At 37.5% G+C, this 26,162-nt stretch overlaps 1 protein-coding gene across 2 annotated transcripts in view; it reads right to left on the minus strand.

Moving 5' to 3' along the window:
* The window catches only part of LOC140164477 (Na(+)/citrate cotransporter-like), a 99,822-nt gene extending 75,709 nt beyond the window's left edge, over positions 1-24,113 (minus strand). Inside the window, exons 1-7 of one of the 2 annotated variants that reach the window (XM_072187758.1) lie at positions 23,690-24,113; positions 18,934-19,200; positions 16,744-16,870; positions 15,980-16,149; positions 13,641-13,691; positions 10,728-10,943; positions 9,410-9,529 (exon numbers count right to left, since the gene is read on the minus strand). In XM_072187758.1, the coding sequence (XP_072043859.1) occupies positions 9,410-9,529; positions 10,728-10,943; positions 13,641-13,691; positions 15,980-16,149; positions 16,744-16,870; positions 18,934-19,200; positions 23,690-23,694 (956 nt within the window). In that variant the 5' untranslated portion in view covers positions 23,695-24,113. The remainder of the gene's footprint in view (positions 1-9,409; positions 9,530-10,727; positions 10,944-13,640; positions 13,692-15,979; positions 16,150-16,743; positions 16,871-18,933; positions 19,201-23,689) is intronic. The other variant, XM_072187759.1, reaches the window with a different exon arrangement.
* Between the last annotated feature and the right edge of the window lie 2,049 nt (positions 24,114-26,162).

A 26,162-nucleotide genomic window follows, 5' to 3' on the forward strand; every position in this document is an offset into this window, starting at 1 on the left:
CTCATATCCCATCTATCATTGTCAGACTTCCTTATGGGTGTTAACATGATCATTTTAGTTATTGCAGATTTATACTATAAGGAGTCCTTTCCATCATATGCATTTTTGTGGCACCAAGGGTTCACATGTAAACTGGCAGGTTTTTTGTCAATATTATCCAGCGAAGCTTCTGTATTTTTTATTACCTTGATAAGCATTGATCGTGTACTTGCAGTTAAATACCCATTTGGTAGCCAGCGATTAACAACTAAGATGGCTCAAATTTGCATTGTGCTTGTTTGGTTGATAGTCATAGCAATTAGTGTCATTTCAATTGGATTAACAAGTGAAAAAGGGGATGCATTCAGCATTTCTGAAGTGTGCATTGGCATCCCAATAGTTCGACGACACATAACCAAATTGGAGAATAATTACATGCAAATTAAGAGGACTGTTTTTCAACCTAGAAAAGAGCTTTACTATAGTTTGGATATCCCCAGCAATGATTTTTCAGGTCCTGTCTACCCAAGTTATTATGGAAACATAGATTTGAGTGTAAGTCAACAACAATACCAATCAAACATCACTCATACTACTGCTACCATAACCGGCAGCCAAGTTTCCCCAATTTTTTCCATTGTGATATTTATCGGAGTTAACCTCTTATGTTTTATGGTAGTAGCAGCTTGTTATATAGAAATATTTAAAACTGCAAGACAAACCGCAAAAGGGCAGCGCGAATACAAAACCGTGACGAAGAAATACGCATGGCTAGGAAAATGTTTACACTGGTGTTTACTGACTTCTGTTGTTGGGTGCCTTTGTGTGTCACGTGCATCCTTGCACAGTGTAAAATCATTGTGATATCCCCAGAAATGTATGTATGGATAATAGGGTTCATACTACCTATCAATTCTTCAATAAATCCCATTTTGTATGTGATTTATGGAGAGATATCAGAATATTGGAAGAAAAAACGGGAAGCTAAAAACTCACCACAACAGATTGAGTTGCAAAACAGATAGGTCAAAAGATTAACATTCATTACTAAAAATGGTATATGAATTGCTTTCCAGCCCCATTTGAGCTCATTGCAGAATTGCTCAATAGGCTTTGTGTTGTACTTATTGCGGTGTGTTCAAATGGAATGTCAATGTTGATATAATCACGAATTTTACCTTTTTTATTCAAATATACATATATTGAATGTAGTCAGTTAAAGCCATATTGTGTGATTTGCTCCACAGCGACACCCTTAATTTGTCTTGAATTTCTACTTTTTGCATGATTGTAATGCCCAATGGTGTACTAAAATTCCATGTGAACGACTAAGCCTGAAGTGCTTTAATTACAGTAAAATAATATAACTGGGGATACCCAGTTTTATCCTGGGGGGCACTCACCATTGATAAGTTGTTTCATCCGTGAACAACATGAAAACATAAAAATGGTATCAAAAACCATGAAAATCTTGAAAGGGTGCATTTTCCGACATGATCTTACGTATTTAGGGTCCATTGCCAGCTTTCAGAATCTCAACAAAAAACATTCGGAACTGTTCAAAGTATTCCCAGCATGCCCAGGAAAGTGCACAAGGGGTTAACAGTATCATAAACTGAAGCAAACCCCAGGCGCCGACAAGTGTACCCTAGATCATGGATGAGCTGTTATAGTTAAAGGCCCATTCAGTGATTTGCTCATCCAGATGATCGTAAAAATCATCAAAATTCAGATTTTGGTACCTTTGTCATGGTCATAGATGTGTTAACATAGCCTGCTAGTAGTTCAGCCGAATGTATTTAAGACAAAATAAGGCATTTACATGAATGTGTATTTTGAATGGAGCTTGAACTTTGTCAATACTGCTGCGTTTGTTGTTTTTATGCCAAATTTTTCATTTCAAAAATACTAAATGACAATTTGAATGACTTATCTTTCACCTTTAAGCAATTTATAAACAATTTTAATTTTTTTACACTTTTGCTGGGATCACTGAATGGGTCTTTAAATCATTTTTTGTCACTATGGACGGTATGGACCTATGTTGAATAATAAATCAGTACAGGGAAGAAATGGATTATGGGAAGTGTAAGATGTCTTCTGTGGATTGATGATGTTCAATAAACATAACTTCTCCTGATTCCAGAAAAATACAGCAATAATTGTTTTGGATTAAAAATCTATTATCCTGTTTTGCGAAATGAAACATAGCTATAAAAATCTTCAGAACTGGCAAATAAAAGTAAAATACTTAGCCAATTTTGGAAATATAGGTCAAAAACATGCAAGTTTCTCATATCAAGCCAAAATACTTGTACAATGAATAATTTCAAGTTATGCATTCTAGTTTTTTGGAAAACATATTTTCTAATATCTTTTGCAAACACTTATTAACATTATAACGAAAAATATTAAAATTATGAGCGTAGCCTATACTCAAAATTTTGAATGTTAATAGACTTAAGCTAAGACTTTGAATCTTGGGATCTTGTGTAAGAAAATATGCAAAATTACACATTTTTGTTTGGCTCATTTTACCTCAAATTACAAAAATAAGATTTGACTTTTATTGCCAGTAAGTACTAACTAAAGGATTAGGATTTAACTATGTTTCATTGGCAAAACAGGAGATTCTTTTAAATCCAAAAAAATAGTGCTGTATTTTTCTGGAATCAGGAGTAGTACATTTCATTTCATAGGTGACCCCCTCCCTCCCTGTCCCTAATAAAACTGGGAGTGGGTCAAAATAATATTGATGTTTTTAAGGGCATAGAAGAAACATAACCAACATTTTCAACCTTATACAAAATTTGTTTATGTAATCGGTCGTATCAATTGTCCCCTTAATAAATAAACAAAGAAATAAACTGTAATATTTTAAAAGAAAGAAAATCATGATTGGTAGGTTTTTTGTACAACAAACAAGATATATTATATTTGCACAGGATTTAAATGTAGGTTATAGATGTATTTAATTTATATTAACCCTTACGCCCTCACGCCTTTTTGGCGAGGGGGAAGGAAAGAAGGAGGAAAGAAAGAAAGAAGAAGAAGAGAAAAAATTTTCTCGGTGCGGTTTGAACCCCGACCCTTCGGTGCCACGCCCTGCACTGGCCTACCTTGCCACGGGGAGTAGCTTGTCCGACCAAGCTTTCCGTGCCCATATGACTGTTCGCATGATGACGCAATAGCATCACGTGGGATACCTGCTTGTGCCTACGCTTTCTGATTTGAGGTTTTTTGGTGTTCAGTACGGTTAGGGTTAATATAGACATATAAGAGGAAAATGAAGGTGTTAATTATCCCTTACGCCCTCGCGCCTTTTTGGCGAGGGGGTAGGAAAGAAGGAGGAAAGAAAGAAAGAAGAAGAAGAGAAAACTTTTTTCTCGGGTGCGGTTTTTCATCTTCAGAACTGGCCCATTTCTAAGGGTAATTTTACCGAAAATAGGGACCCATATATAAGGATTTTCAGGAAATAAGAACCCATATCTCAGGATTGAGCTTGAAAATAGTAAAAGCAACATGTTTTCCCGAATGTTTTTCACACATAACACAGAAAATCTAAAAGGGAGACCCATATGTCTAAGGATTTTTTCTTCAAAACATAGACCCATGTCTAAGGATATTTCATGGAAAACCTACACATTTGGGCGGCACATCCCGTATAGCATCCCCCCCCCCCCGGGTTTCAAACAAAGAACAGCAACTCAACATAAGGAACATCTTGAAACTCTCAAATTGGGCTATTCCATTTAAACTCCATGCTACCCTGTGGAAAATTTAACTAAAGTCTTCCACAGAGGGAGTATGAGTTTTGAATTAATAAACAATTCGGTAACTTCCATTTGAAATACTCACCTCAGTTGTGGAAGATATAGGTAAAGCCATAATACAGAGGGAGTATGGGTTCCAAAATGATTAACCCTGACTAATTACATTTGAAAAACATACTCCCGCTGTGTTAGATATTTAAAAAAATCTTCTACAGGGGTAGTGTGGATTTCAACTGCAAAAGCCCATTGCGCCTTAACACTCATTTTGCGGGAGCAGGTCACATATGATATGCTTTTTTCTGACAACTCAAAAAAAAACCTGTTTTCTGCTAAGGATGGCTTAGGGACCATTAGGGACCATTCAATATTTGGGTTTGGGGGGAAAAATATACAAAAAAAACTGCGCTCTCCCTCGCGTCCAGTCAAAATGTTTGAATTCCCCTTGTTTTCCCCTTTTTATCCATTAACAACTTCACATGCCCCCTCATAAAAATTTAGATTCCCCCTCCCGATTTGACCCTTCCCAGGGCTCATAATTATTGCACAGCCCCTTTAGTGGTTGGAACTTCATTGACATGAACATTCACAACAACAAAAATATTTTTATGAACAAATTTAGGCAGAGAAAAATAAATCAAAGATTAAATTTATTTCATCTTCTCTGATTTAAGGGATCTGGAATGAGCATTTTGAGTGTTTCGACAGTATTTTTTGTGGGACATGAGAGCACATCAGACATATCGAATTGCATTCTGAATACGAGGAATGTTTTTTCTGATATCAAATAATTTTCATTTTTGAAATTACGATATAATACAAATTTTATGACAAATTATTAAAATTTGATATTTTTCACATTTTTGATATATAACAGTCCTCGGTTAATTTTATAAAACTAATGATATATTCTTAAAGTGTATGTAGTGGGGGAAAACCCGACGATCACTTGAAAATGTTGACCTTTCATATTGCAGATATGGATTTTTTTTCCCAAAAGACCTAATTTTTTTGTGTGTTTTGGGAAAAAAATCCATATCTTCAATACGGAAGGTCAAAATTTTCAATTGATCGTCGGCTTTTCATCCCACCTACATACACTTGAAGTATAAATCATCAGATTTATAAAGTTTACTTTGAGTACTTTTAAATATCAAAATATCAATTTTTAATCATTTGCCATAAAATGTGTATTACATTGCGAATTTCAAAAAATCAAAATTATTTGATATCAGAAGGACATTCTTCATATTCAGAATGCAATTCGATATGTCTGATGTGCTCTAATGTCCCACAATAAATACTGTCCAAATGTTCATACCCCATCCCTTAAGGCCTACTTTTTTCAGCACATGGTTGCCTCATCTCTTGTTATTATATACCTAAAAATATATGGCTCATAAAACTATATCAATTTTAATTAATGCCACTATAGCTACAACCATTTTAATTAATGCCACTAGCTACAATTATTTACAATTGAATTTCATGGGCGGTAATATAAAGCACTGAACTGTCAAATTATTTAGTTGAAAAAATATTCAAAGCATCCTTGGATTTACCAATGAGCTATTTCAGTTTAAATCAATACACCCTCTATGGAAGAAATGTCCTTAATCTTCTACACAGGCTTGGGAATGTGAATTTCAAATGAGGTTATTTGAATGGGTGATTCCATTTGAAATCTACACTCTCTGTGTAAGATTAAGGTTATGTCTCTATAAGGATTTCAACTGGAATAGCGCAATAGCCCAATCTGCCTGAGTTTCCTGGGTGGTGCTGTTCTTAGGTGATCTTGGGCTATTCCGTTTAAAATCCATACTACCCCTGTGGAAGATTTAGCTAAAGGCTTCCCCAGAGGGTGTTAGAGTTTCAAATAGAATAAACATTTGGATGGTTTCCATTTGAAATTATCTCACTCCAGTTGCGGAAAGGCTAAACCATAATACATGGGGAGTATGAGTTTCAAAATGATTAACCCTGACTAATTACATTTGAGAAAAATACTCCCCCTATGGAACATATTTCCAAAATCTTCCAAAGGGGTAGTGTGGATTTCAATTGGAATAGCCCATTGTTTATAGAGGCCAAAGTAAAGGGGACCTAGTTGGGCTACCTGTACATGGAATATAATCAGGGGATGGGGGTGGGGGACTCACATACAGGGTGTATCAAATGATTGGTACCTATCAAGTTTTGGGTGTTTAATGGCAAGCCCGCTCCTTCAATTAATATGCAACATTGGAAGCTATTGGATGCTCCTGAAATGACCAGGATTTATAGTTTTATGACCTTTTTATTTATAACATTCATAAATAAGGTAGTTCCTATGTTGCATTTTGACGTGGTAGTATTGTCCATAATCACTGGAAACTGACGGGTACCAATCATTTTGATACAGCCTGTATATAAGGTATACAGGGATGTACCACTCTAATGGGTCTGCAAAACAATACCTAAACATGGGTCACAATGTAGAAAAATTGGTCAACAACTGTCAAATTAGCCATTTTTTAGGTTATAAAATAAAACTTGGCTCCTGATTTGAGTAAAAAAAACCCTAAATATGAGACCCGATTTGAGAAAAATTGGACAAAAACTGTCAAATCAGCCTTTTTTAAGGTATAAAATCCCCCTCCCACCCTGAAATATAATGTGTACCAGCACATTTGAAATTTGACATTTAAAATATCTCACTGCAATCTATGCTTGTATGAAAATAACAAATAGAAATGAATTTCAGAAATAAATTCAGAAGTCAATATAATAGTAAAATGGGTATTTCCTGGCATTGTGCTGAATATATATTTGACATTATTTTAGTATTACCCATTGGTGCATGTGGCTCCAGCTGTTCCAATTTGTTGACTTAATGCTCTACATGCTAGCCATAGGTTTCAACATAAAAAGTCCCACATTTTGAGATATTTTCTCAAAATATCAGGAGCTATCTTAAGAACCACTGAACCAATACCAGGCTTGTTTGTACTCATTTTAATACATTTATCATGCTGATTCCAAATATGGTCATAAAATTGTACAATTCTGAAATATTATTTTTGAATTAAACAAAAATTTAAAACTTGTTATCTGCCATCGACTTCCGCGTGGAGTGAGTTAAAATGCATAACTACCGCATTTTATTTTATTATTTCCTGATCAAATCTAAATATTGTTTGACAATCTATATTAAATAATTCATACAATGTTGCAAAAATTCAATTTTGAGTTCAGCACTCAAGTAAATTTTGCACAAGGGAAGGCTTACGGATCGTACACTGGAACATAAAAGCATTTTAAAACATTGCAAAAATGGCGCAGTACTGACTCTCATGTTATAGGTATATTACGCAACTCATGGTCATGCTGTTATATTCGGCACACTTATAGCTCTGTGATAAACACACACATGTATCATTACGGTCCAGAAGATATGCTACATGGACGTAACCGGCATGTTCCAGCCAAGAATGACCTAATACCTATAGTCTGAACAATTTGGATAGCATAACAATCAGTTATTTCTAAATCAGAAAATAAAAAGTACTAATTGAAAATCAGATTCCCACATTGCTGTAAAGAGTATAGGTATGCTAACATACAGGTAACACAACTTCTAAGTTCCCCTTAATACTTTTGAAAATAAGTCGAAAAATATTTTACGAAATGTAAAAATGTAAAAAGATATGTATAGCCCTGTTTGTTTTACCCCTGTGGACCAATTTATAGCATCACACATCATTGCGTTCAGTCACAATGTTCAATTATGTAAGAAAAGAGGCCGTTTTAAAAGTTGCACCTGAGCCCATAGCAGTCAGGTTTTCTGTATTTAGGGATTCAATCATGTGTCACCGTTGTTCATCACCGATTAACAACGGTACGTCTGCGTCGTTTGCGTGGTTTACTTCGCGAGGACAGATTTAGCTTTAGCTTTAGCTGCCCTCGCGAAATAAACACGCAGACTACGCAGACGCATCGTTGTTACTCGATGATGAACAACGGCGAACATGATCGAATCCTTTTCAACAACGAAAACAAGCTAACGGTCGTCTAATTCACACGATTATTTCATGAGGAATGACCAGTTTAGTCATTGTCACTAAACACAAGAAGATCGATGCTTTCCTGATGATAGCAGCAAAAGAACTACAGAATAAAAGAGCAGTATTAAGCAGCTTCCTCCAAAATAATGAAAACATCATGTAGTGCACAATGTATGGCAAATTTCTGACGCGTATCGCGCATACCCGCTTCCAATAACTTGCGTTCTCGTATACGCTACTGGCAAATTGTGGATTCATCACGGATTAACAACGATTGGCGCCTGTAAAAAGGTATAGGAAAAATTGTTGAACAAACACATGAATAGGCCTGGCCTGCTGAATTGTTTGGGAGCTGACTCCTACATGTATGGACTAAAATGCAACTTTTAACACAGTTTAAAACGGTCTCTTTTTTTACATAATGAACCATTGTGACTGAACGCAATGACGTGTGACGCTATAATTTGTTCCATAGGTGTAAAACAAATAAGGCTACACATGTCTTTTTACAAGTTTGCATTTTGTCAAATATTTTTTGATTTATTTAAAAAAGGATTTAGGGGGAACTTACAACTTGTGCTATGGGCTCAGGTGCAACTTTTAAAACGGCCTCTTTTCTTACATAATTAACCATTGTGACTGAACGCAATGATGTGTGACGCTATAAATTGGTCCACATGGGTAAAACAAACAGGGCTAGACATATCTTTTTAAAATTTTACATTTTATAAAATATTTTTCGACTTATTATAAAAAGTATTAGGGGGAACTTAGAAGTTGTGTTACCTGTATACCCTGCAAATAATAAGACCAAACAAAACAAGCAAAGACGTCAAAATAAAGGTAACCTGTCACATTTTACATGCAAGATGGTGGAGGAGTTTGTCTGTACAAGCGCTTATAGCTACACACAACTGAGTGGAGCTTTGTATTTATCAACAAAGTTGTTTTCTTTCTTTTACCAAAACACCTGACAAGTCAATGACTTGTTTTTCACTTGTAAGCCATTCTCAAAATATCCCATAGATTGTCTCCTTTGTGAGGATCATTAATAGTACCTTTCATGCGCGCATTTTGGAGGGGCTTTGTATGCGCGAGCCCCGGGTAAAAAGCAGGGGTGGCCAAAATGAAGGGGTGGCAGAAGAAGAAGGGCGGCAGAAGAAGAAGGGCGGCAAAAACAGGGGCGGCAAAAGGAAGGGCAAAAAAAGAATTTGTATAGAAAAAGGGCGGAAAAAATTTGAAAAAGTATAAAAAATTGTGAAAAAATGGTACTATACATCAAAATGTGTTCGCTTTTGCCTATAATCCTTTTCTTCAGCCCCCCGGTAGGAGCGGCCACGGTACACCACTGCCTTTAACAGGGAATCTTGAGTTTTAAAGCACGCAATTGCGATAGCACACCATCGCACACCTTAAATCATCGATCCAAGTGTGATTTATAGCACACCTCAATTTCTAAACTTCTTATCGAATGCAATTTAATAGCATGCCTTACAGCCATGCACCTTAACATTCCCAGAAGTGCAATTTGTAGCACAGCTGTATTTTCAAAACTCAACCCCTGCTTTAACACAGGTGGGTGGATTTCAAATTGAATAGTGCACTGCATGTTCTTACCTTCTTCCTAAATATAAGAATTGAAGCCATAACCAAGCTAGAAATAGATTGATTATCATCCCAGGTAAGGCAAAGAACATCCACGAGGCAAAGTTCAGCCCAGCTTCAGCACCATACAAACTGTAGATAATAAAAAGCACAATGGTTGGGTGGTTAAAGATATTTCCAAATTTAAGTTATTTTCAAGTAAGACAAGTAAATTTTTTAATGGCCCATCCTGTTAACGAGCCAGTCCCACCATAGGGTTGCACAACAATGTGAACTATAGTCTATAGATGTTTGACTATGGCCTAGTGATAGTCTTATTTTCTCCCTACTGTGTCCTTGACAGAGATGTAACACAGGTAAAATGTCCAAATTGATGATCGCTTGTGTGCAGGCATCTATGGAAGCTCGTCCGTGGAATAGGCTATGGGGCATGAGCCTGATTGAGGGCGCACCAGCCATTTTTCAGCAATGTTCAATGGGATTTTTCACAATTTTCACATATTGGTGGACATGTGCTCCCAATCCCCCATGCCTCTCTGTCACTGGTGATCCCCTACCAAATCCTCTTCTCCCCAGTCCCCATAACTTACTCATCAACTAAATATCCAATTGCTAGATGTAGACCTGTTCATGTTACCAATGTTAACAGTGTAGCAAACACAGAGATTCCCCTCCTAAGAGCTGCCTCCTTACTCATAGCCTCCAATCACGGGTTTTGTTCTGTTCTTGCATAGCAGACAGTAAATGTGTAGCTTACTCCTAAGACCACCCCTCCTCTGTCTTCATGACTACTCATCCTCCAATCACCCAAGTTTTGTCCTGTTCCAGGCCTTCATTTTTGCCAATTGCAGGAGCTGTTAATCACTCTCCTGAGTTTACTAAGGTGCTCAACAAGGAGCTCAATCTTATAATATCAGTATTAAAACATAGCGATTCAAGTAGTGAGGAGCTCAGTAAATCACACTCCTAGAATGTTGTTGAGAGCTGTAGGAACTCTGGTACAATCGAGCTCCTCAATAATGAAGGTCTGCTGATCCTATTAACATAAGTCCCACCAAGTACATCAGGGGTTCTCAATTATATAATTTTACTTGTGGACCTCAGGACAGAAGGCCAAAATCATTTTAAAGATTTGTGTTTGAGGCATGTGGTTTGAGGGCCAAATACATCTTGTTTTGCTATGTTTACTGTACACTTCCGAGCTGTTCAAGGGCCAACCACAATTGGTCGACGGTCCAGATCTAGCTCTCAGGCTGTCAATTGAGAATCCCTACTGTACATCATATACATGTATAGTGACCCTCCACCCCTTAATATCCCCCTGACTTACTCATCTACTACGCCTCCAATCACCAGATTTGGTCCTGTGCCCGTTAGTGTAGCAGTCCCACCAATATTGGCTGCATAGCACACGCATAACATCAAGCCTTTACTCAGATTTCGTTCTTCTTCATTTAGTTTTTCCCAATCAATGGTATCTCCAGTCACTGCACTTTCTTCGATTTCCTTGGTAGTGTCTTCTATTTCTGGATTCTTGGGAAAATCTCTATTTTGATATAAAAAATAAACAAAAACATTTGTTACAATATTAGGGCTAAAATTTCTGGAGCATAGGGCTATTCCAGATAAAATCCATACACCCCCTATGGAAGACATTATGTTCATCTCCCACACAAAAACCTCAAAAAGACAAACTTATTTAAGTGTTGCGACGTTGCTTTGCCATATCATGGCCGAGCAGGCAGCCAAGATATAAACCCTGCTATGTCCCTGTTGAAGGATTCTGCAGCCTGTATACTAGGCAATAAACTAACCTGAATGGTACTATAACAATTGAAATGGCAACCTAGTTGCTGTGTTGAGGGACAGGTCCACAATTAACCATTCATAACTACCACCCATTTCCTTGTATAGGAAATTCCCAGAAAGTCTCTTAAATGAGCTAGGATGACTCTGTCATGAGGGATATCATATTGCATACCAACCTCATTTCACTTCCTGTTTGGTACTAACATCAGTGTTTTTATGCAGTTGTACCAACAAACTGCCTTTGTATGTGTGTGTATACATGCTCTGCAGGATTAGTTTAGTGCATAATTCATTATTGCAACCAGCAAAATACATACTATGTCGCTACCAAATTCAAGGTGAAACAAAGTCAAGGCAGTAAAAGTAAGAATACACACACCATACATACCGTCGGTCGCAACACATAGTGGCGTACGGTGATTTTGGTCAATTTTATGAAATTTGGCCCAGCAGTTTTATTAATAAGTTCTTCAAGTATACCAAGTTAGAAAGCTCAACTATATTTAATTAATAAATAATGTTAATTAATTAATTGACTTATGTTAACAATCCTGTAAGAATCCAATATCTTCCGTTTCACAAACTGATGTACGATCATCATACGCCATTATGTGAAACGGCGAAAATCGGATTTGATGACATTTAGGCACATCATCCATCAATAATGTGGTGTACGCTTCAGAAACCAGCCAAAACCCCAAATCTTCCATTTCACATAGTGGCGTATAAGTTTAGAGCTAGGTATATCATGTCAAAGTTATCACTCTTTATACCTATTTAAGTTACAGTTTAATAGTTTAATCCTTTAACTTCAATTTCAAATGTAATCGGTCCACTGAGAGATAATATTTGAGTACTGACTATGTTATTAGTAGCATATCCTTCAAACACGTTTTTCTCAGAAATGTATTTTGCGTTTGTCCTGCACGTACGCCACTATGTGTTGCGACCGACGATACATATAGGATATACTTAAGCCTAAAAAATTTGATTGATTGGTGTAGCATAAAAAAATTAGGTAGGTAGGTAGAGATTTTTTTTAGTATATTCAAGAAAATTCTCTGTGATAAAAAAGTTACCAATGCAACTTTTAAAGTTGTTAATTGCATTTGATAAAGGCCTTAGATTTTTTTTATTCTTTTTTTATATTCACTTTTTTATTTCCTTTTTAAAATTTTTTAATAATTTTTTTTTGCAAAAAAAAAGAAAGAAAAAGTCTAGGGTTGGGCCTAATTTTAGGGTAGGTCGGGTTACGCCAGAGCTGCCAATATTTGAATCTTGAAAAAAGGGAGATTTCCTGTTGGAATCAGGGAGATTTGTCAAAATGTGTACATCTTAATGGATGAAACCATTTTTTCAGGGAGATGACCAACAATTAAGGGTTCTGAAGGGTTAAAAGTAGGGAGTCTCCTGCGAAAAGAGGGAGAGTTGGCAGCTCTGGGTTACGCCAATCAAACAATTTTTTAGGCCTTATATTATAGCGCAACATACATCAAGAGTGCAGCGCTTGAATAATAAGCAAAACATGACAAGAAAAACAATGTATAAAGCAGTATTAACCAGATAACATACATGTGACTTTAGAGTTCTTTTGAAAGCAGTTTATGTTGGAGAAGTTCTGCTGGTGACTAATAAATTGTTCCAGAAGAAGCAAATAAACACACACAAAAAACCTGTAGGGACATCTCAGCTGGATGTTATCAGCACTTTCCTGTGAATCAATCGATCATTAAATTGATCAATCAATCAGTCAGGTGATCAATGAACCAATCAATCAAGATACCAATCAATCAACATGTCAATCAAATCGCACATTCAATCAATCATTCCTTCAATTAGCAGCAAGAAAACAGGAAAACAAGCAAGCAAGCAAGCAAGCAAGCACTAAGCTAGATAACAGAGAGGCTTGCGAACAGCATTGTTTGTAATAAACACCCCTACCATAATTAGGCAATGAAATGGATGGAAGTTTGATTTATAATAATGTAAGTTTTAAGTTTATACTCACACGATATGGCATGGAAATATTTGTCCATTTTTCATTGAAAAATTGGAGGGGCGTGTATTAGAATGGGGCGTTTAATACAAACAATGTGGTATACAGTAATAACTTGATAGTTAACATATGTGCTCACTATCGAGCCCTTTTGAAACATGCAAACCTGGAGAACCCCATTCACTAAAGTGTAAAGGGTTTTGAGCAAATCATCGATACACATAGTTATCTATGAACAAGTAATCCTGCAAATTTGCGTCTCAAACCAATTAGCTCAGTTGGTAAAGCACTGGACTTTGGTACAATTTCATGTTTTCAAAAGCTCTTGATAGTAAGCACATATGCTAACTATCAAGTTTTTACGTATACGGTATAGCTTTGCAATGTTTATATCAGTTATCATTATCCCATTGGTGCTTGCATGCAACATTTACTTACAATGGTGGTGCCATTACCAACACAGCTGGGACTGTATGGTCATCAAGCTGACTGATGAATATAGGATGAAAATGAAATAATGAGGAAGAAATCCACACAATAAACAGTGCTGACAATCATGTGGTACATACAGCACAGAAATGAGCCCAGGTACACCATCTAAAATGGGCTACTTGACTATACCTTGTTCGGCTTAATTATAATTGGCAAGTGCAGATATACGGGTTGAACGCTGTTGAGCCCAGTTCCTCCGCTAGTTGCACTTGCATATTATGCATGATCGGGACCTTTTAGCACATGCAGTAACATTGACAGAATTTTTTTGGGGCCTTTTATAAGCCGAACAAAGTACCGTAAAAGTGAAAAATTTTGCGCTTTTCGCATTCTAAGCTTCTACCGCAAAAATAACTTTCCACTTTTGAGCAAGTTCCACTAAATATGTCATGCAATTTCATTGTGAATTACACTTTTTATTTTGGTCCATCTTCATTTTTTTCAATCCTTGAAGTACTAAATCACAATTTGCCGTAGAAGGTGTGATGTAACAGGATTAATTACCATAGCGACCAGTCACCTATTTTTGGTTGTATTGCCCTGCACTAGATTTATGCTGTTCCTCTGCATTGCATCAGAGGTTATAAAAAACCCAGGTATAAACATGATAAAGACCTGAATTATAATTCTACAAAAATTTCTTATCATGCTGACACCTTTAAAATTAGTAGCTTTGAAAAGAGTGGTATCATATTCAATCTGTGATTGCACACATACCGGTACACAGGTGATGAGTGCAGCCTGTATAGTGCAGGGCAATAGGCCCAATTGAATACACCAACTGGAAGGATATAACAATTGAAATAGCAGCCATGTTGGTGGAACAGACTTCAAGTATTTCTGAATCATCTGCTTGAATCAAAAAAAAATAAATAAATAAATAAATCATGCCTGATGTATTGTTCTCCTAAATCCATGTTGGTGGTCATTGTTTTGATGAACTTGTATTCGACTGGGTCTATAGAAAATAGTACGGACCGATTACTATGGTAATATTTAATCCTGTTACAACACTACTACAGTAAATTACAGTGAGTGTTATGGAGATTTCATTGAATGGTTCATCATGTTAAAAAAAGAGACAATTTTAAAAGTTGCATCCAAGTCCTTAGGAGTCAAATATCTCAAATAATAGAGTAAGCCAGGCCTATTCATGTATTTGTTACGGAAAGTTTACTCCTATGGACTCGGGTACAACTTTTTTTACATAATAAACCACTATGACTGAATGCTATGTATTATGCTATAAGAGGTTCATATGTGTTCAACAAATACACATACCTTTTTATAGTTCATAAAATATTTTTAGATTTTTTTCAAAAGTGTAATGGGGCAGTTGTGGATCCTATATAGTAGCTTATAGTAGGCACAATGTAGCACAGAAAATTTGTCTGAAAAGGATTCAAGCTTCTGGAATGCAAGTCCAGTACCAACTGAGGTATCCAGCTTTACATGTATGATAGAGTGGTGATCCCATTTACCAATGAGCAATTCCAGTGAGAAAATCCATACACCTCCTATGGAAGACATGACCTTAATCTCCCACATATTGAGTAATAGATTTCAAATGGAGCCACCCATTCAGGTAACCCCATTTGAAATTCACACTCTCTGTGTGGAAGATTAAGGCCATGTCTTTCATGGGGTGTATGGATTGCAATTGGAACTTCACAATGTCTTTGCTGAGGTGAGGTACTGGTCAGAGCCATTACACCTTCCTACCATGGTTGAGGATCATTATTTTTTTACTACTGATACTGATCTTAACCTTCAGTGTTTTGATCTACAAGTATGACACTAGGCTTGTTCAGACGATCGCTTGTAAAGTCGCTTGTAACTACATTCGAATGTAAACTTGCATGTAGTGCCTGTCTAAACGCACTCGCATGTAGCTACATGCAAGTTACAAGTGACAATTTTACATGTAAGATATCTTACATGTAGCGAGCTACATTCAAATGTAAGGCCAGTGTGAACAAGACTTGCATGTAAACTTGCTTGTAAGCATGACCTTGATGACCCAATCCTATTCTGATTGTGCATAATCATGGCATACTTTACCAGTGAAGGTCACTCTTACTTTTGAGTTAGCTTACAAGTAAGTCCCGTGTGGACACACACTCGCTTGTAGCATAATTTGATTGCTGGCTCGCTTGGAAGTTACATTCGAAAATAGGCTACTGTCTAAACACACCTAGAGTTGGCGGTATTTTGTGTGAGTACAATGACGTTACATTGTGGATTTCGAGGCTACAAAAAAAACACTCAATAAAATCTCTACTTACTGTTTATTGGCTGATTTCTCCTCCCCATCTACTTGTGTCTCCTTTTCATCCTCTATGCTAGCCATTGGGTTGTCATTACCACCGTCCATCTGATATGATGGAGGGTCATCATCGTTGGATGAGACTACCTTGTGTGCATCATGATCATCACCTTCTTCACCTTTGAATAACTAAAATGAAATAGCGCAGAAAAAAGAGACACTAATCAACCTACATAGTAGAACAACCATCGCAACCAGAATCAGCTCCTCAAATTTTCATATGGATAGACCAGGGCAATATAAAGCAGTTAAGTTCCTAACTCACACCCATACATGTTATTTACCGGTTATCATGTACCTTTAGGATTTCTGAGACCAGTATAGACCCAGCATCGTAGCATCATAGAGGGATGTGACCCTGATTGAAGTGAAAATTTTGAAAATTGCCAATATCAAAATGGCTGGTGCCTCCTCAAACAGACTCAGTGCCCCCAGCACTTCAAACACTGTTGCTTTATGGCTTCACCTCAGCTACTCGCGCTAGACGCTCGCGACTCATGCTCACTAAGGCTGTGAGGGCCATAGATTGGGGCTAGGTGCCCCCTTAATCCAATGACTGAATGCTACACAACTGCATGTTATTTACATTTTTGTATTTATATCTTGGCTTTGGGCCCCTGTAAATTTGATCTACCGCTAGACAGGATTGCTATAGTTAGCATAAAATCCAGCTTGAGCCTGTAATAGCCCCCCCCCCCCACACACACACACGCTATCCCATACCTTTTTGTTTTCGCCTACAAGTTGTAGTAATACAGCCTGTGCTATAGGAATCATCATGGCTGTAGTAGCAGTGTTACTGATCCACATTGACAGGAATGCTGTAGTTAACATAAAACCCAACATGAGCCTGCAATAAACCATAAATAAAAATATAGTACCAGGATATACTGGTATTTTTACATATATAGCATACATGATGCCTGCAATAAGCTCATTCGTATCAGTTATAGTTTAGGCTACAATGTATATATATACAATAATTATGAGCCAGTAGTAGGTTAAATTGGGGGTGGGAGATAGTTTTTTTGGCAAGCCAAAGGAGGAGGGGAAGTCGGGGGGGGCAAGTACATGTACTTTTGGGGGGGTTGAAGGGGGGAGGGGGCAACCAATTTTGGCACACATTTATAAAACACTCTAAACAGGCATAGGAAAGAACACTATGGATTCAAATTTCCTACTTGCTAATGTTAAGAATCTTAACGTTTTCAAAATGGGCCAAAAATCTGCCGTCTACAAAGGGGGAAATCATTTTTGACAGACCAAGAGGGGGAGAGAGGAGGTTTATTCAGTTATTCAGTAAAATGTTTTTCAGCATTTTAATTGCCACACATTTATTGAGATTCAAGTTTCAAGAACAAAGGATTCCCACAGAGGACTCATAATAATAAAGTAAAAGAAACAATTTTTACTTTTGAGGGTTTAGGACCAGAAAGTCCTATCTGCAACAGCTGCCCATTGTCATAAGGTTTATAAGTGCTAGCACCCTAAAAGCAACACATTTTGATGTATAGTACAATTTTTTCAAAATTTTTGAACTTATCAAATTTTTTCCACCCTTTTTTCTTTACTAATTCTTTTTGCTGCCCTTCTTCTTCCACCGCCCTTCGTTTGTCAGCCTTTTTCTTCTTCCGCCGCCCTTCGTTTTGACCGCTCCCTACTTTTTTCCCCGGGGGCTAATGCCCCAAAGCCCCCAAAAAAAAAAAAATATGTGCATGGTGTGTATGCACTCTTCTTTTATAATTTAAATCACAATTTATTGCCTATTGAAATCTTTGAGTGTCATGCCACAGTTCATTGATCACACATGAAAGAATTCAAGGTTTTCCAAACTATTATGTGCTCAAGCCACACACCATTTGAATCATTTTCATGGATTATTAATTTCATGTCCTTGTAAAAATAATATCTTGGGTTATTCTACTTAAAAATAAAAATTTCCTACTAGTTAATAATGCTGGTCTCAATATTGAGAAGTGGCCTGTAAAAAAATGATTGGGCGGATGGAAAGACTGATGAATTATATGTAATGCAGTTTGAAAAATCCCATCTACAAGTATAAAGATGTTGGCATCTAGATATTGTGGATTTTTCCCATTGGACTATTTAATAATATATCTATAAATCTGTTAATGAGTGCCAATTGCCATGAAGTGCAACAGACAAAACTGCTACGCCCACTTTACGGTTGTTACTGTGTATTTTCACGTATCTTGCGTTACAAGTAAACGTGAAGGCACACAATGTTCTTTCTCATAAATGTGAAGATACGCAATGTGTGCGTGATTTATGGTCAATAGAAGGATGGCTCTTGTGTGCAAATTCTCATTGCATACAATTTACAAACTTAGGACTTTGCCTATTGGTGTCCTCTCATCTGTACCGCTTTAATCTAGATGATTTATCCCCACAAAATGCTGAACTGAAACAAACTTTTTTTTTAATGTAGATTACTCACCAGGCCTCGAATTTTAATTTTTGGGGCACTCATTTTATGGCCATAAGGCGACGAAAAAAAGATATCCTGTTCTACGGGTGGACGGACCTTTCAAGTAGGGTCAGTCGGTCGCCTTTTTTTTTTAATGATCCAAAAAATCACTAAAATGTGTAAATAATTTGCAATTTGAGAAAATACAAAAAAAAATTGTTCCTGAAATTTCCGAAATTTGGGTCGGCCTTCATTTGTACAGGAAAAATATGTTCCCAATTTGTTCAAAATCTGGGTCGGTCGGGCCCGTTGAACAGGGTTTTCTTTTTTCGTCCCCTAATGGGCAAAGACAAAGAAGGGCACAAGGCCAACAAGTGATGAAGAATGCCTTGAAGTTGTCAAAGATCTGGGGCACTAAAGCCAAAACTGAAAAGGGCAGGCAATGGCCATGGTGGCCTCCCTGAAATTTGAGCCCTGTCACTCACCATCTTGGTTGTGATCCCATCAGCATTAATACACTCAATGCTATTCTCTTGTGTAGATTCCAATGCTCCACGGCTACAGCAACGATTAAACCACCCACAAACAGAAAGTTGGTATCTTTCAGATAGTTACGACAGACATCATCAGACTCCTGCACCCCGAGTAGAGGATACAGGACGACTGGTAGTAGGGATGTGACTGCTAGAGGCACCACTTCAAAGATCCAATATCCTGCCATGACGATAAACGACCCACGCACCTTTGGAAGGCTGTTTAGGTTGGATAAATGAGGAAGATATTCAAATTAAAATTCAATGCATTTTGAAATCATTAATAGAGTATGACATGAATACAAATTATCAATTTTTTGTTTTTTTTGTTTAGGTCAACCATGAATGATCCTAGCATTTAGGTCTAGGTCCAGGGACACTACAAAATTTTTTTTTTTTTTTAATTCGAGTATAGTCCCACCCCCCCCAATTTTGAAAAATGTTCACCCAAAAACGGGGTGGGACTATACTCGCGTCAGTACGGTATTAGTAATGATCATTCAAAGCCTTGAATGTTGAGTTTGTATCAGCAAGGCTAACTAACTGATATAAAAACCAAAATATGGTACAGTACTCGGACAAACCAAAAGAGGACACAAAACAGGGTAAATGTAAGTTATATTGCCCATTTGTGGGAGCATATCAGTTTTTATGATGGGCTAAACAGCCAATAATAATCACCCTACCCCACTGGCTATCTTGGCTATTTAAGGGGGTACTACACCCCTGGCCAATTTTGCACCTATTTTTGCATTTTCTCAAAAATTACACATGTATAGCGCATTTGTGACAGGTAAGAATATTATAGGGGCAAAGACGGCAACTACTGCACTGAAAATTCAGCAACTCAAGGCAAGTAGTTATTTCATTTCATTTCATATTTATTTAGTCTTATCAACATCAACAATTGACATTTTAAAAGGCACATATAGAAAATACTTATATACATTTTATAAAAACAGAATAAGAATATAAACAGCACATATTTATAGAGAGCACGTTGATAAGACCAAGGATAGCCCAAAAAGCCATGGAGGCTTATTGTATTTATTGATTTATTGATCAAATATTGGTTTTCTATCATTTTTGACTGTAACTCCACAACTGCTGAAGTACAATTTCCAGTGCAGTAGTTGTAGTCCTTGCCCCTATAATATACATATCTTACTTGCCACCAATGCGCTATAATTTTTTAGAAAAATTGGGCAGGGGTGTAGTACCCCCTTAACATGGAGCAATGTTATCTGTACTCGTATTAAATATAGGGTCAGTCCATGTCAAAACAGACTGAGTGTACACCCACCCTCTTGGATTTTGCTCTCCTTTGGCTCAGGGGTACCTTTCATGGACCCCTAGGTGAGGTCACAAGATTGACCAAAATTGGGAATTTAAGGTGTCCAAATGACAAAGCGCTCTCTTTGAGAGGCATTTTCTTCTTAATTAAATCAGTTGTGACCCTCTTTTTGAATGTGGTCACTCACTGGCTGTGTCTGAAATGCCTAATGCCAAAAAAGATTGATTTCGGAACTTCGTTGGGCTTTCAGAGGGGGTCAAAATCAGCACTTCATACTGTTCCATCAAATTATCTTTGATTTTGAAGGACCCATGATAATGCCACAGTGCACTTATAGGTCCTAATTATGTTCAGAATGGATTAACCATGTGCCAATGTCTATGAGCAATTCAAAAAAAGAGAAATTTCTAGACCCCCTACAGAATTTTAGGCCCCCTAAAGTGGTTCAGCCACAAATGGTGCTTAAAATCGGCAAATTTTGACACCTAATAACTTTAGGTGTACACCAGATATGAATTTCTAGTCTTTTGCATCTGAAAGAATGTAGTCTTATGTTACTAGGAACATAAGATTTGTTTTGTATTTTTGTGTTTTGATACTTTTCAAAAGGTCGTTGACCTATGAACATTTTTTCGTCATAGCGCCCTCCTGAAAGGTCTGACACATAACAACTATACATTTTTGGAATCCTCATGACCATACTGAGTAATTTGATATATTACTTGACATAATTGGGAGCATTCTGAAAATTTGACCCCATAACCTGTACTTTATGTGCATCGTTGCCAGGAAGTGCATTTTGACCCCTTAAAAATCCATACAGAGGATTAGAAAGTAGTTTTTCTTATTACTTGACTCAAGAGCAACTTGAAATATCAGGATAAATAATACAAATGGCTATAAAGTGATCAAAAATATAAAATAATATCATACTAAAATTGGCATTTTGTACCGTATCCTGTATGCATGGTATGTTAGGCAAAAATGACTATTTTTGAAAGCGTCAACTTAATACTAAAACACAAAAATACAAAACAAATCTTATGTTCCTAGTAACATTAAACTACATTCTTTCAGATGCAAAAGACTAGAAATTCATATCTGGTGTACACCTAAAGTTATTAGGGGTCAACATTTGCCGACTTTAAGTGCCATTTGTGGCTGAACCACTTTAGGGGTGGCCTAAAATTCTGTAGGGGTCTAGAAATTTCTCTTTTTTAATTGCTCATAGACATTGGCATATGGTTAATCCATTCTGAACATAATTAGGACCTATAAGTGCACTGTGACATTATCATGGGTCCTTCAAAATCAAGATAATTTGATTGAACAGTGCGAAGTGCTGATTTTGACCCCCTCTGAAATCCCAGCGAAAGTCCGAAATCTATCTTTTTTGGCATTAGGTATTTCAGACACAGCCAGTGAGTGACCACATTCAAAAAGAGGATCACAACTGATTCGATCACAGCTGATTCAATTAAGAAGAAGTGCCCCTCAAAGAGAGCACTTTGTCATTTGGACCCCTTAAATTCACAATTTTGGTCGAGGTCGCCAAACTTTGATTGCCCGCCATTCATAAACGAAATGGAATTTGAATTTTTTCTTGTGACCTCACCTAGGGATCCATGAAAGGTACCCCTGAGCCAAAGGAGAGCAAAATCCAAGAGGATGGGTGTACACTCAATCTGTTTCGACATGGACTGACCCTATATCTATAGGGATGTCAGTTTCTTCGGAAGGAGTGGGTCATGAATATGTTGGTGACCGGAGTAAATTATTGTATGACCCCCCATCGCGGGCTAAAAAATTTTACGACCCCCCCTATCTCAGGTGGAGAATTTTTATGACCCCCACCCCCTCCATTCAACTGTTATTCATTGCCGGAACCAGAGGATGATTTAAGGAAGCCCCAGAGGATGTTTAAAGACATTCCCACAACCCAATGGGGTTTCTGACCTTGTATGTCTGGCTTTTGTACACATATGGTACAGTTGATCATGCCTTGCATTGGAATTGTGTGCAAATATCTGGTGTTTTCATCCTATTATTTAACATTCATAACATCGAGACTTAGGAATAAAATTAATGCAGTGGGACAATATGAATGTTTCCTGTAAGAAAATCAAATATCAGTCCTAAGTCTCAACTATTAGCTCGTTGGCTGCAGTTTTAAAATGACCATTTTGTGTGTGTGGCAATGGGGACTTTGCCTTTAAAATTAGGTTATATTGATCAAATTTCCCAATCATAGTGCATTGTAGGAATGCCTTTAAGCCTCCTCTGAGGAAGCCCCATCATGCACTGCAAAAGTGTTATCACTAGAGTTTCAACTGCCACTTTACTTTTCAAATCCCATTGAATTCTGTGCAAAAGATGTTGTTTTTAAAGAATTGTGTGTGTGTCATTATTACTTGGTCGATTTCAGAACAAAAGTGATGTATGCATAAAGGATAATTCATTCCTTCTGTAGGTAACATAAAATGTGAAATCGACGATTTTGAATGTGTTTTTATTGTAAATATATCAGTCCAAATTCAAATTTAACCATGCACGTCTATGCAGTGTGCGAGCAATGGTGTCATGTTCACTCACACAGCTGTGCTAACAGCAAGTGTACACTACTAGTGTATGGGGACGAGAAGAAATTCTTCAATTAAATTCTGAAATTAAATAACTGAACCTAATTGAAGGATTCCCGAGTCCCGACCATATAGGAACTTTTTGGGAGGGAAGAGAATTTCACCTAATATAAAGGCAAGCCCAAGGCTCGAACCCTCGTCGATCGTATCTCCCGGCCAGCAGCGCAACGCCTTAACCACTCGGCCATCTCGCCCTCATAAGCGTTAACCATCGCGTACGTACGCGCAACATCAATAATACGCATTGGATGGTTAGCAATATGCTTAATTTGTAAAAGGATATGCATTATTTCTTGCTCGAGAACTCTAGCCAAGAATTTGCTCACCGATAGCTTCTCATTCTAAGCTAGAGACCATTGCATTCAAAATCTAGTCGGATTTGCTGAAGCATGGCACCCTGTAAAGCAATGGGAGTTCAGAAGTAAACACAGCCGATCACGACAGGCGATTTCATCAAAAATGTTGCTAAAATAACACTTCAGCAAAATTTTAGACTGTCCAAAATAGGCAAATCTTGCTCAAAAGATACAGTCGACTCATCAGAATAAATAACCTTCGGTGCAAAAAGTTGCACCGCTGTCCGACCGAAAAATGATAGCAACGTACTCTAGCATCGAATGCGTAACTATCATGTGCAAATTCGAAGCTAGAGTTCTCGAGCAAATTATTTCATGATTTACAAAATTTATAATTATGTCTACATGATCATGATGTATAGTTGTCATGATTGAATAATTATCAATCGTCATTAAAATATTGAATAAATAATACTTACTCCATCGCCAATGGGATCGAGGATCAGTAGCGGCGATGCAAGAAGGGGAATCAAAACAAACAGTACAGTTTTCTTGAATGCCCACAGTTCACTCGCAAATCTTTTAAACAACCCCATATTGGTAGGCCTACTGTTTTGCCTGCTACGCTCCCTGCGCTGTGTACTGCGGGGATGCCATGCAGTGCTCGAGTAGCGGTCCGAAGTCCAGTCGTCAAACCCATCATAATCATTGTTTTTATCATGTTTATCTCGATGTTTGTTTACTGTTTTATCAGATTTATTGCTGCTGGTCAACAGAGGCGAAAATTCTCTTGATGGGGATGAATCCGAGGACATTGTGTCACCTATTTTCTTCCCGTATGTTATCTGTCGCTGTGTTATGATTGGCGACCATTTTGGATATGAAATCAGCTGTGAAAGTGTTTCTAGAAATAAGATTTTAGAGACAAGTGGGTAAGGGAATTTCCCAATGCACAACAACAATGACCTGCCCCCCTGCCGGTATAACTGCCGGTCCAGACTCTGAGTTGACAACATAATTTCGAGATGATGAGATAAATGATGAGATAATTAACTCGAAATTATATCGTCAATTATCTTATCATTTATCACATCATCTCGAAATTATTTTGTTACAACCTGTAACAGCTTGTAACTCGGATTTCATATTTTGAATCCTGTTGTGATAGTAGTCTTTTACTGAGCTTCTTTTTAGGGACCGCTCATTATTAATGGGGGAGGGGGACGGGAAAAATGTAGGGGGGTTATGTGATTTTCAGTTTGACAAACAGGGGGGGTTATGTGATTTTATTTTTCCTGATAGGGGGGTCATGTAAAATTTGATAGTCATTCACTATGATATCTAATAGTAATACCAAGTATCCTGGAAGGTCTTGCATACAATATATTAACCGTACCATATATACATAATTATTGGCACGAAATTGTTTCCATTTTGCACCATATTTCACCATTTTAGCTTCAATCATAGGGCCTGCACTTTGGCTCGACATTTGAAAGGGGCGTGAATTCATTTTTGGATACGCCCCTATTATAATTAGGTAATACTCGACTCACACACATTCCCTATATTAATATGTATATACATGTACCACATGTAGTCAATCTGTCTGCTTCATCTGTATTGTGCCCCTTCTTAAGCAAATACGGTAGTTAAACACGATTTCATCAAACATTATAACAATAGCTCTTTTACAGTGTGCAATCATCCCGGGGAATAATTGGGCAATAATAGAGGATGTGCGTGAAATTATTGATTGGCTCCATACAAAGGAATTAAACCGGTGTCCTTCACCGTCATATGCAAAACTTGTGCGCATCTGCTCAACACAGGCCTAATTGGTTCATTAAGCACGGGATTCCGTCGGCGCATTTTTCGTTTTTGACAAAACTTTTGCTGTTGATGGCTTTTAAAATAAACTTTCTTACAATCGTCGGACGGTTTCATAAAATATAACACTTCTTCTTTCAAATAAGCCTAAATTCTATTGTATCCAATGACGGGAACCGGTGGGCAATTTTGATTTCGTTTGGTCATTTTTTTCAAGCTTCAATGAGGACAGTGCCTGTTTTTGACGATTTTCTGCGGGTTGCCAGCGCTAAATTCATCAGCAAAATTAAACTATCTGTCAAATGTGAGGTCGTCGGACGGAATCAAAATCTACATAATATTCTCTTTCCAATGATATAACACACTTCGTGATTGGTTCATGGGAAGAGGTGGACAAAACTTGTCCAATCACGAGGACCGTGTCTCCAGGGATGCCAAACCCGCGATTTGGTAGCCCAATTGGGCGACTTTTGAAGATTTTCCCCGCGACTTTTGACAATTTCCTGTCCCATAGAAACCAATGGTTAAGAAAAAAATTGGACGACTTTTCAACATTGTCTCCCGCGACTTCCTATAGTTTCCTGTCCCATAGAAACCAATGGTAAAGAGAAAAATTGGGCGACTTTTCGATTATTTGACCCGCGATTCGGGCCACAACGCTTTACGATACGGGGATGTGTTTGTCGACGCTATACTTCCTGCTACAGGCCTAACTCACTCTGTTACGCTATTGTTTAGGATCCATTTCATTTTGGTAAAGTGGAATGGTCCACTTATCTGAGCAGTGCTCATGAGCCGTGCAATTAGGTCGTCGTGTACAAAAAGGTCACACACACACTGAGTGTTGCAAACAAATAGCTAATGCACAAATCAGGGCAAAAGTTTTCCATATGAATCATGGCACAATGCAGTGCATTCAATCAAACGTTGTCGTCAACCTATTTGATCGTATTTGTGCATTTGTTATGTGTGTGAGACGAGCTGTCGCGGTAGATTGCAATAGCTTGTAATCATGCTTTTGTTGAATGAATTTGAGTACTCCGCCATATTTACGGTATGATACGTCATAATCTAGGTGATTATTTGCATTGGATATCTTGAATACGTTGGTGAGGTTGTGTA

This window comes from Amphiura filiformis, chromosome 11, assembly GCF_039555335.1.
Source record: "Amphiura filiformis chromosome 11, Afil_fr2py, whole genome shotgun sequence".
NCBI lineage: Eukaryota > Metazoa > Echinodermata > Ophiuroidea > Amphilepidida > Amphiuridae > Amphiura > Amphiura filiformis.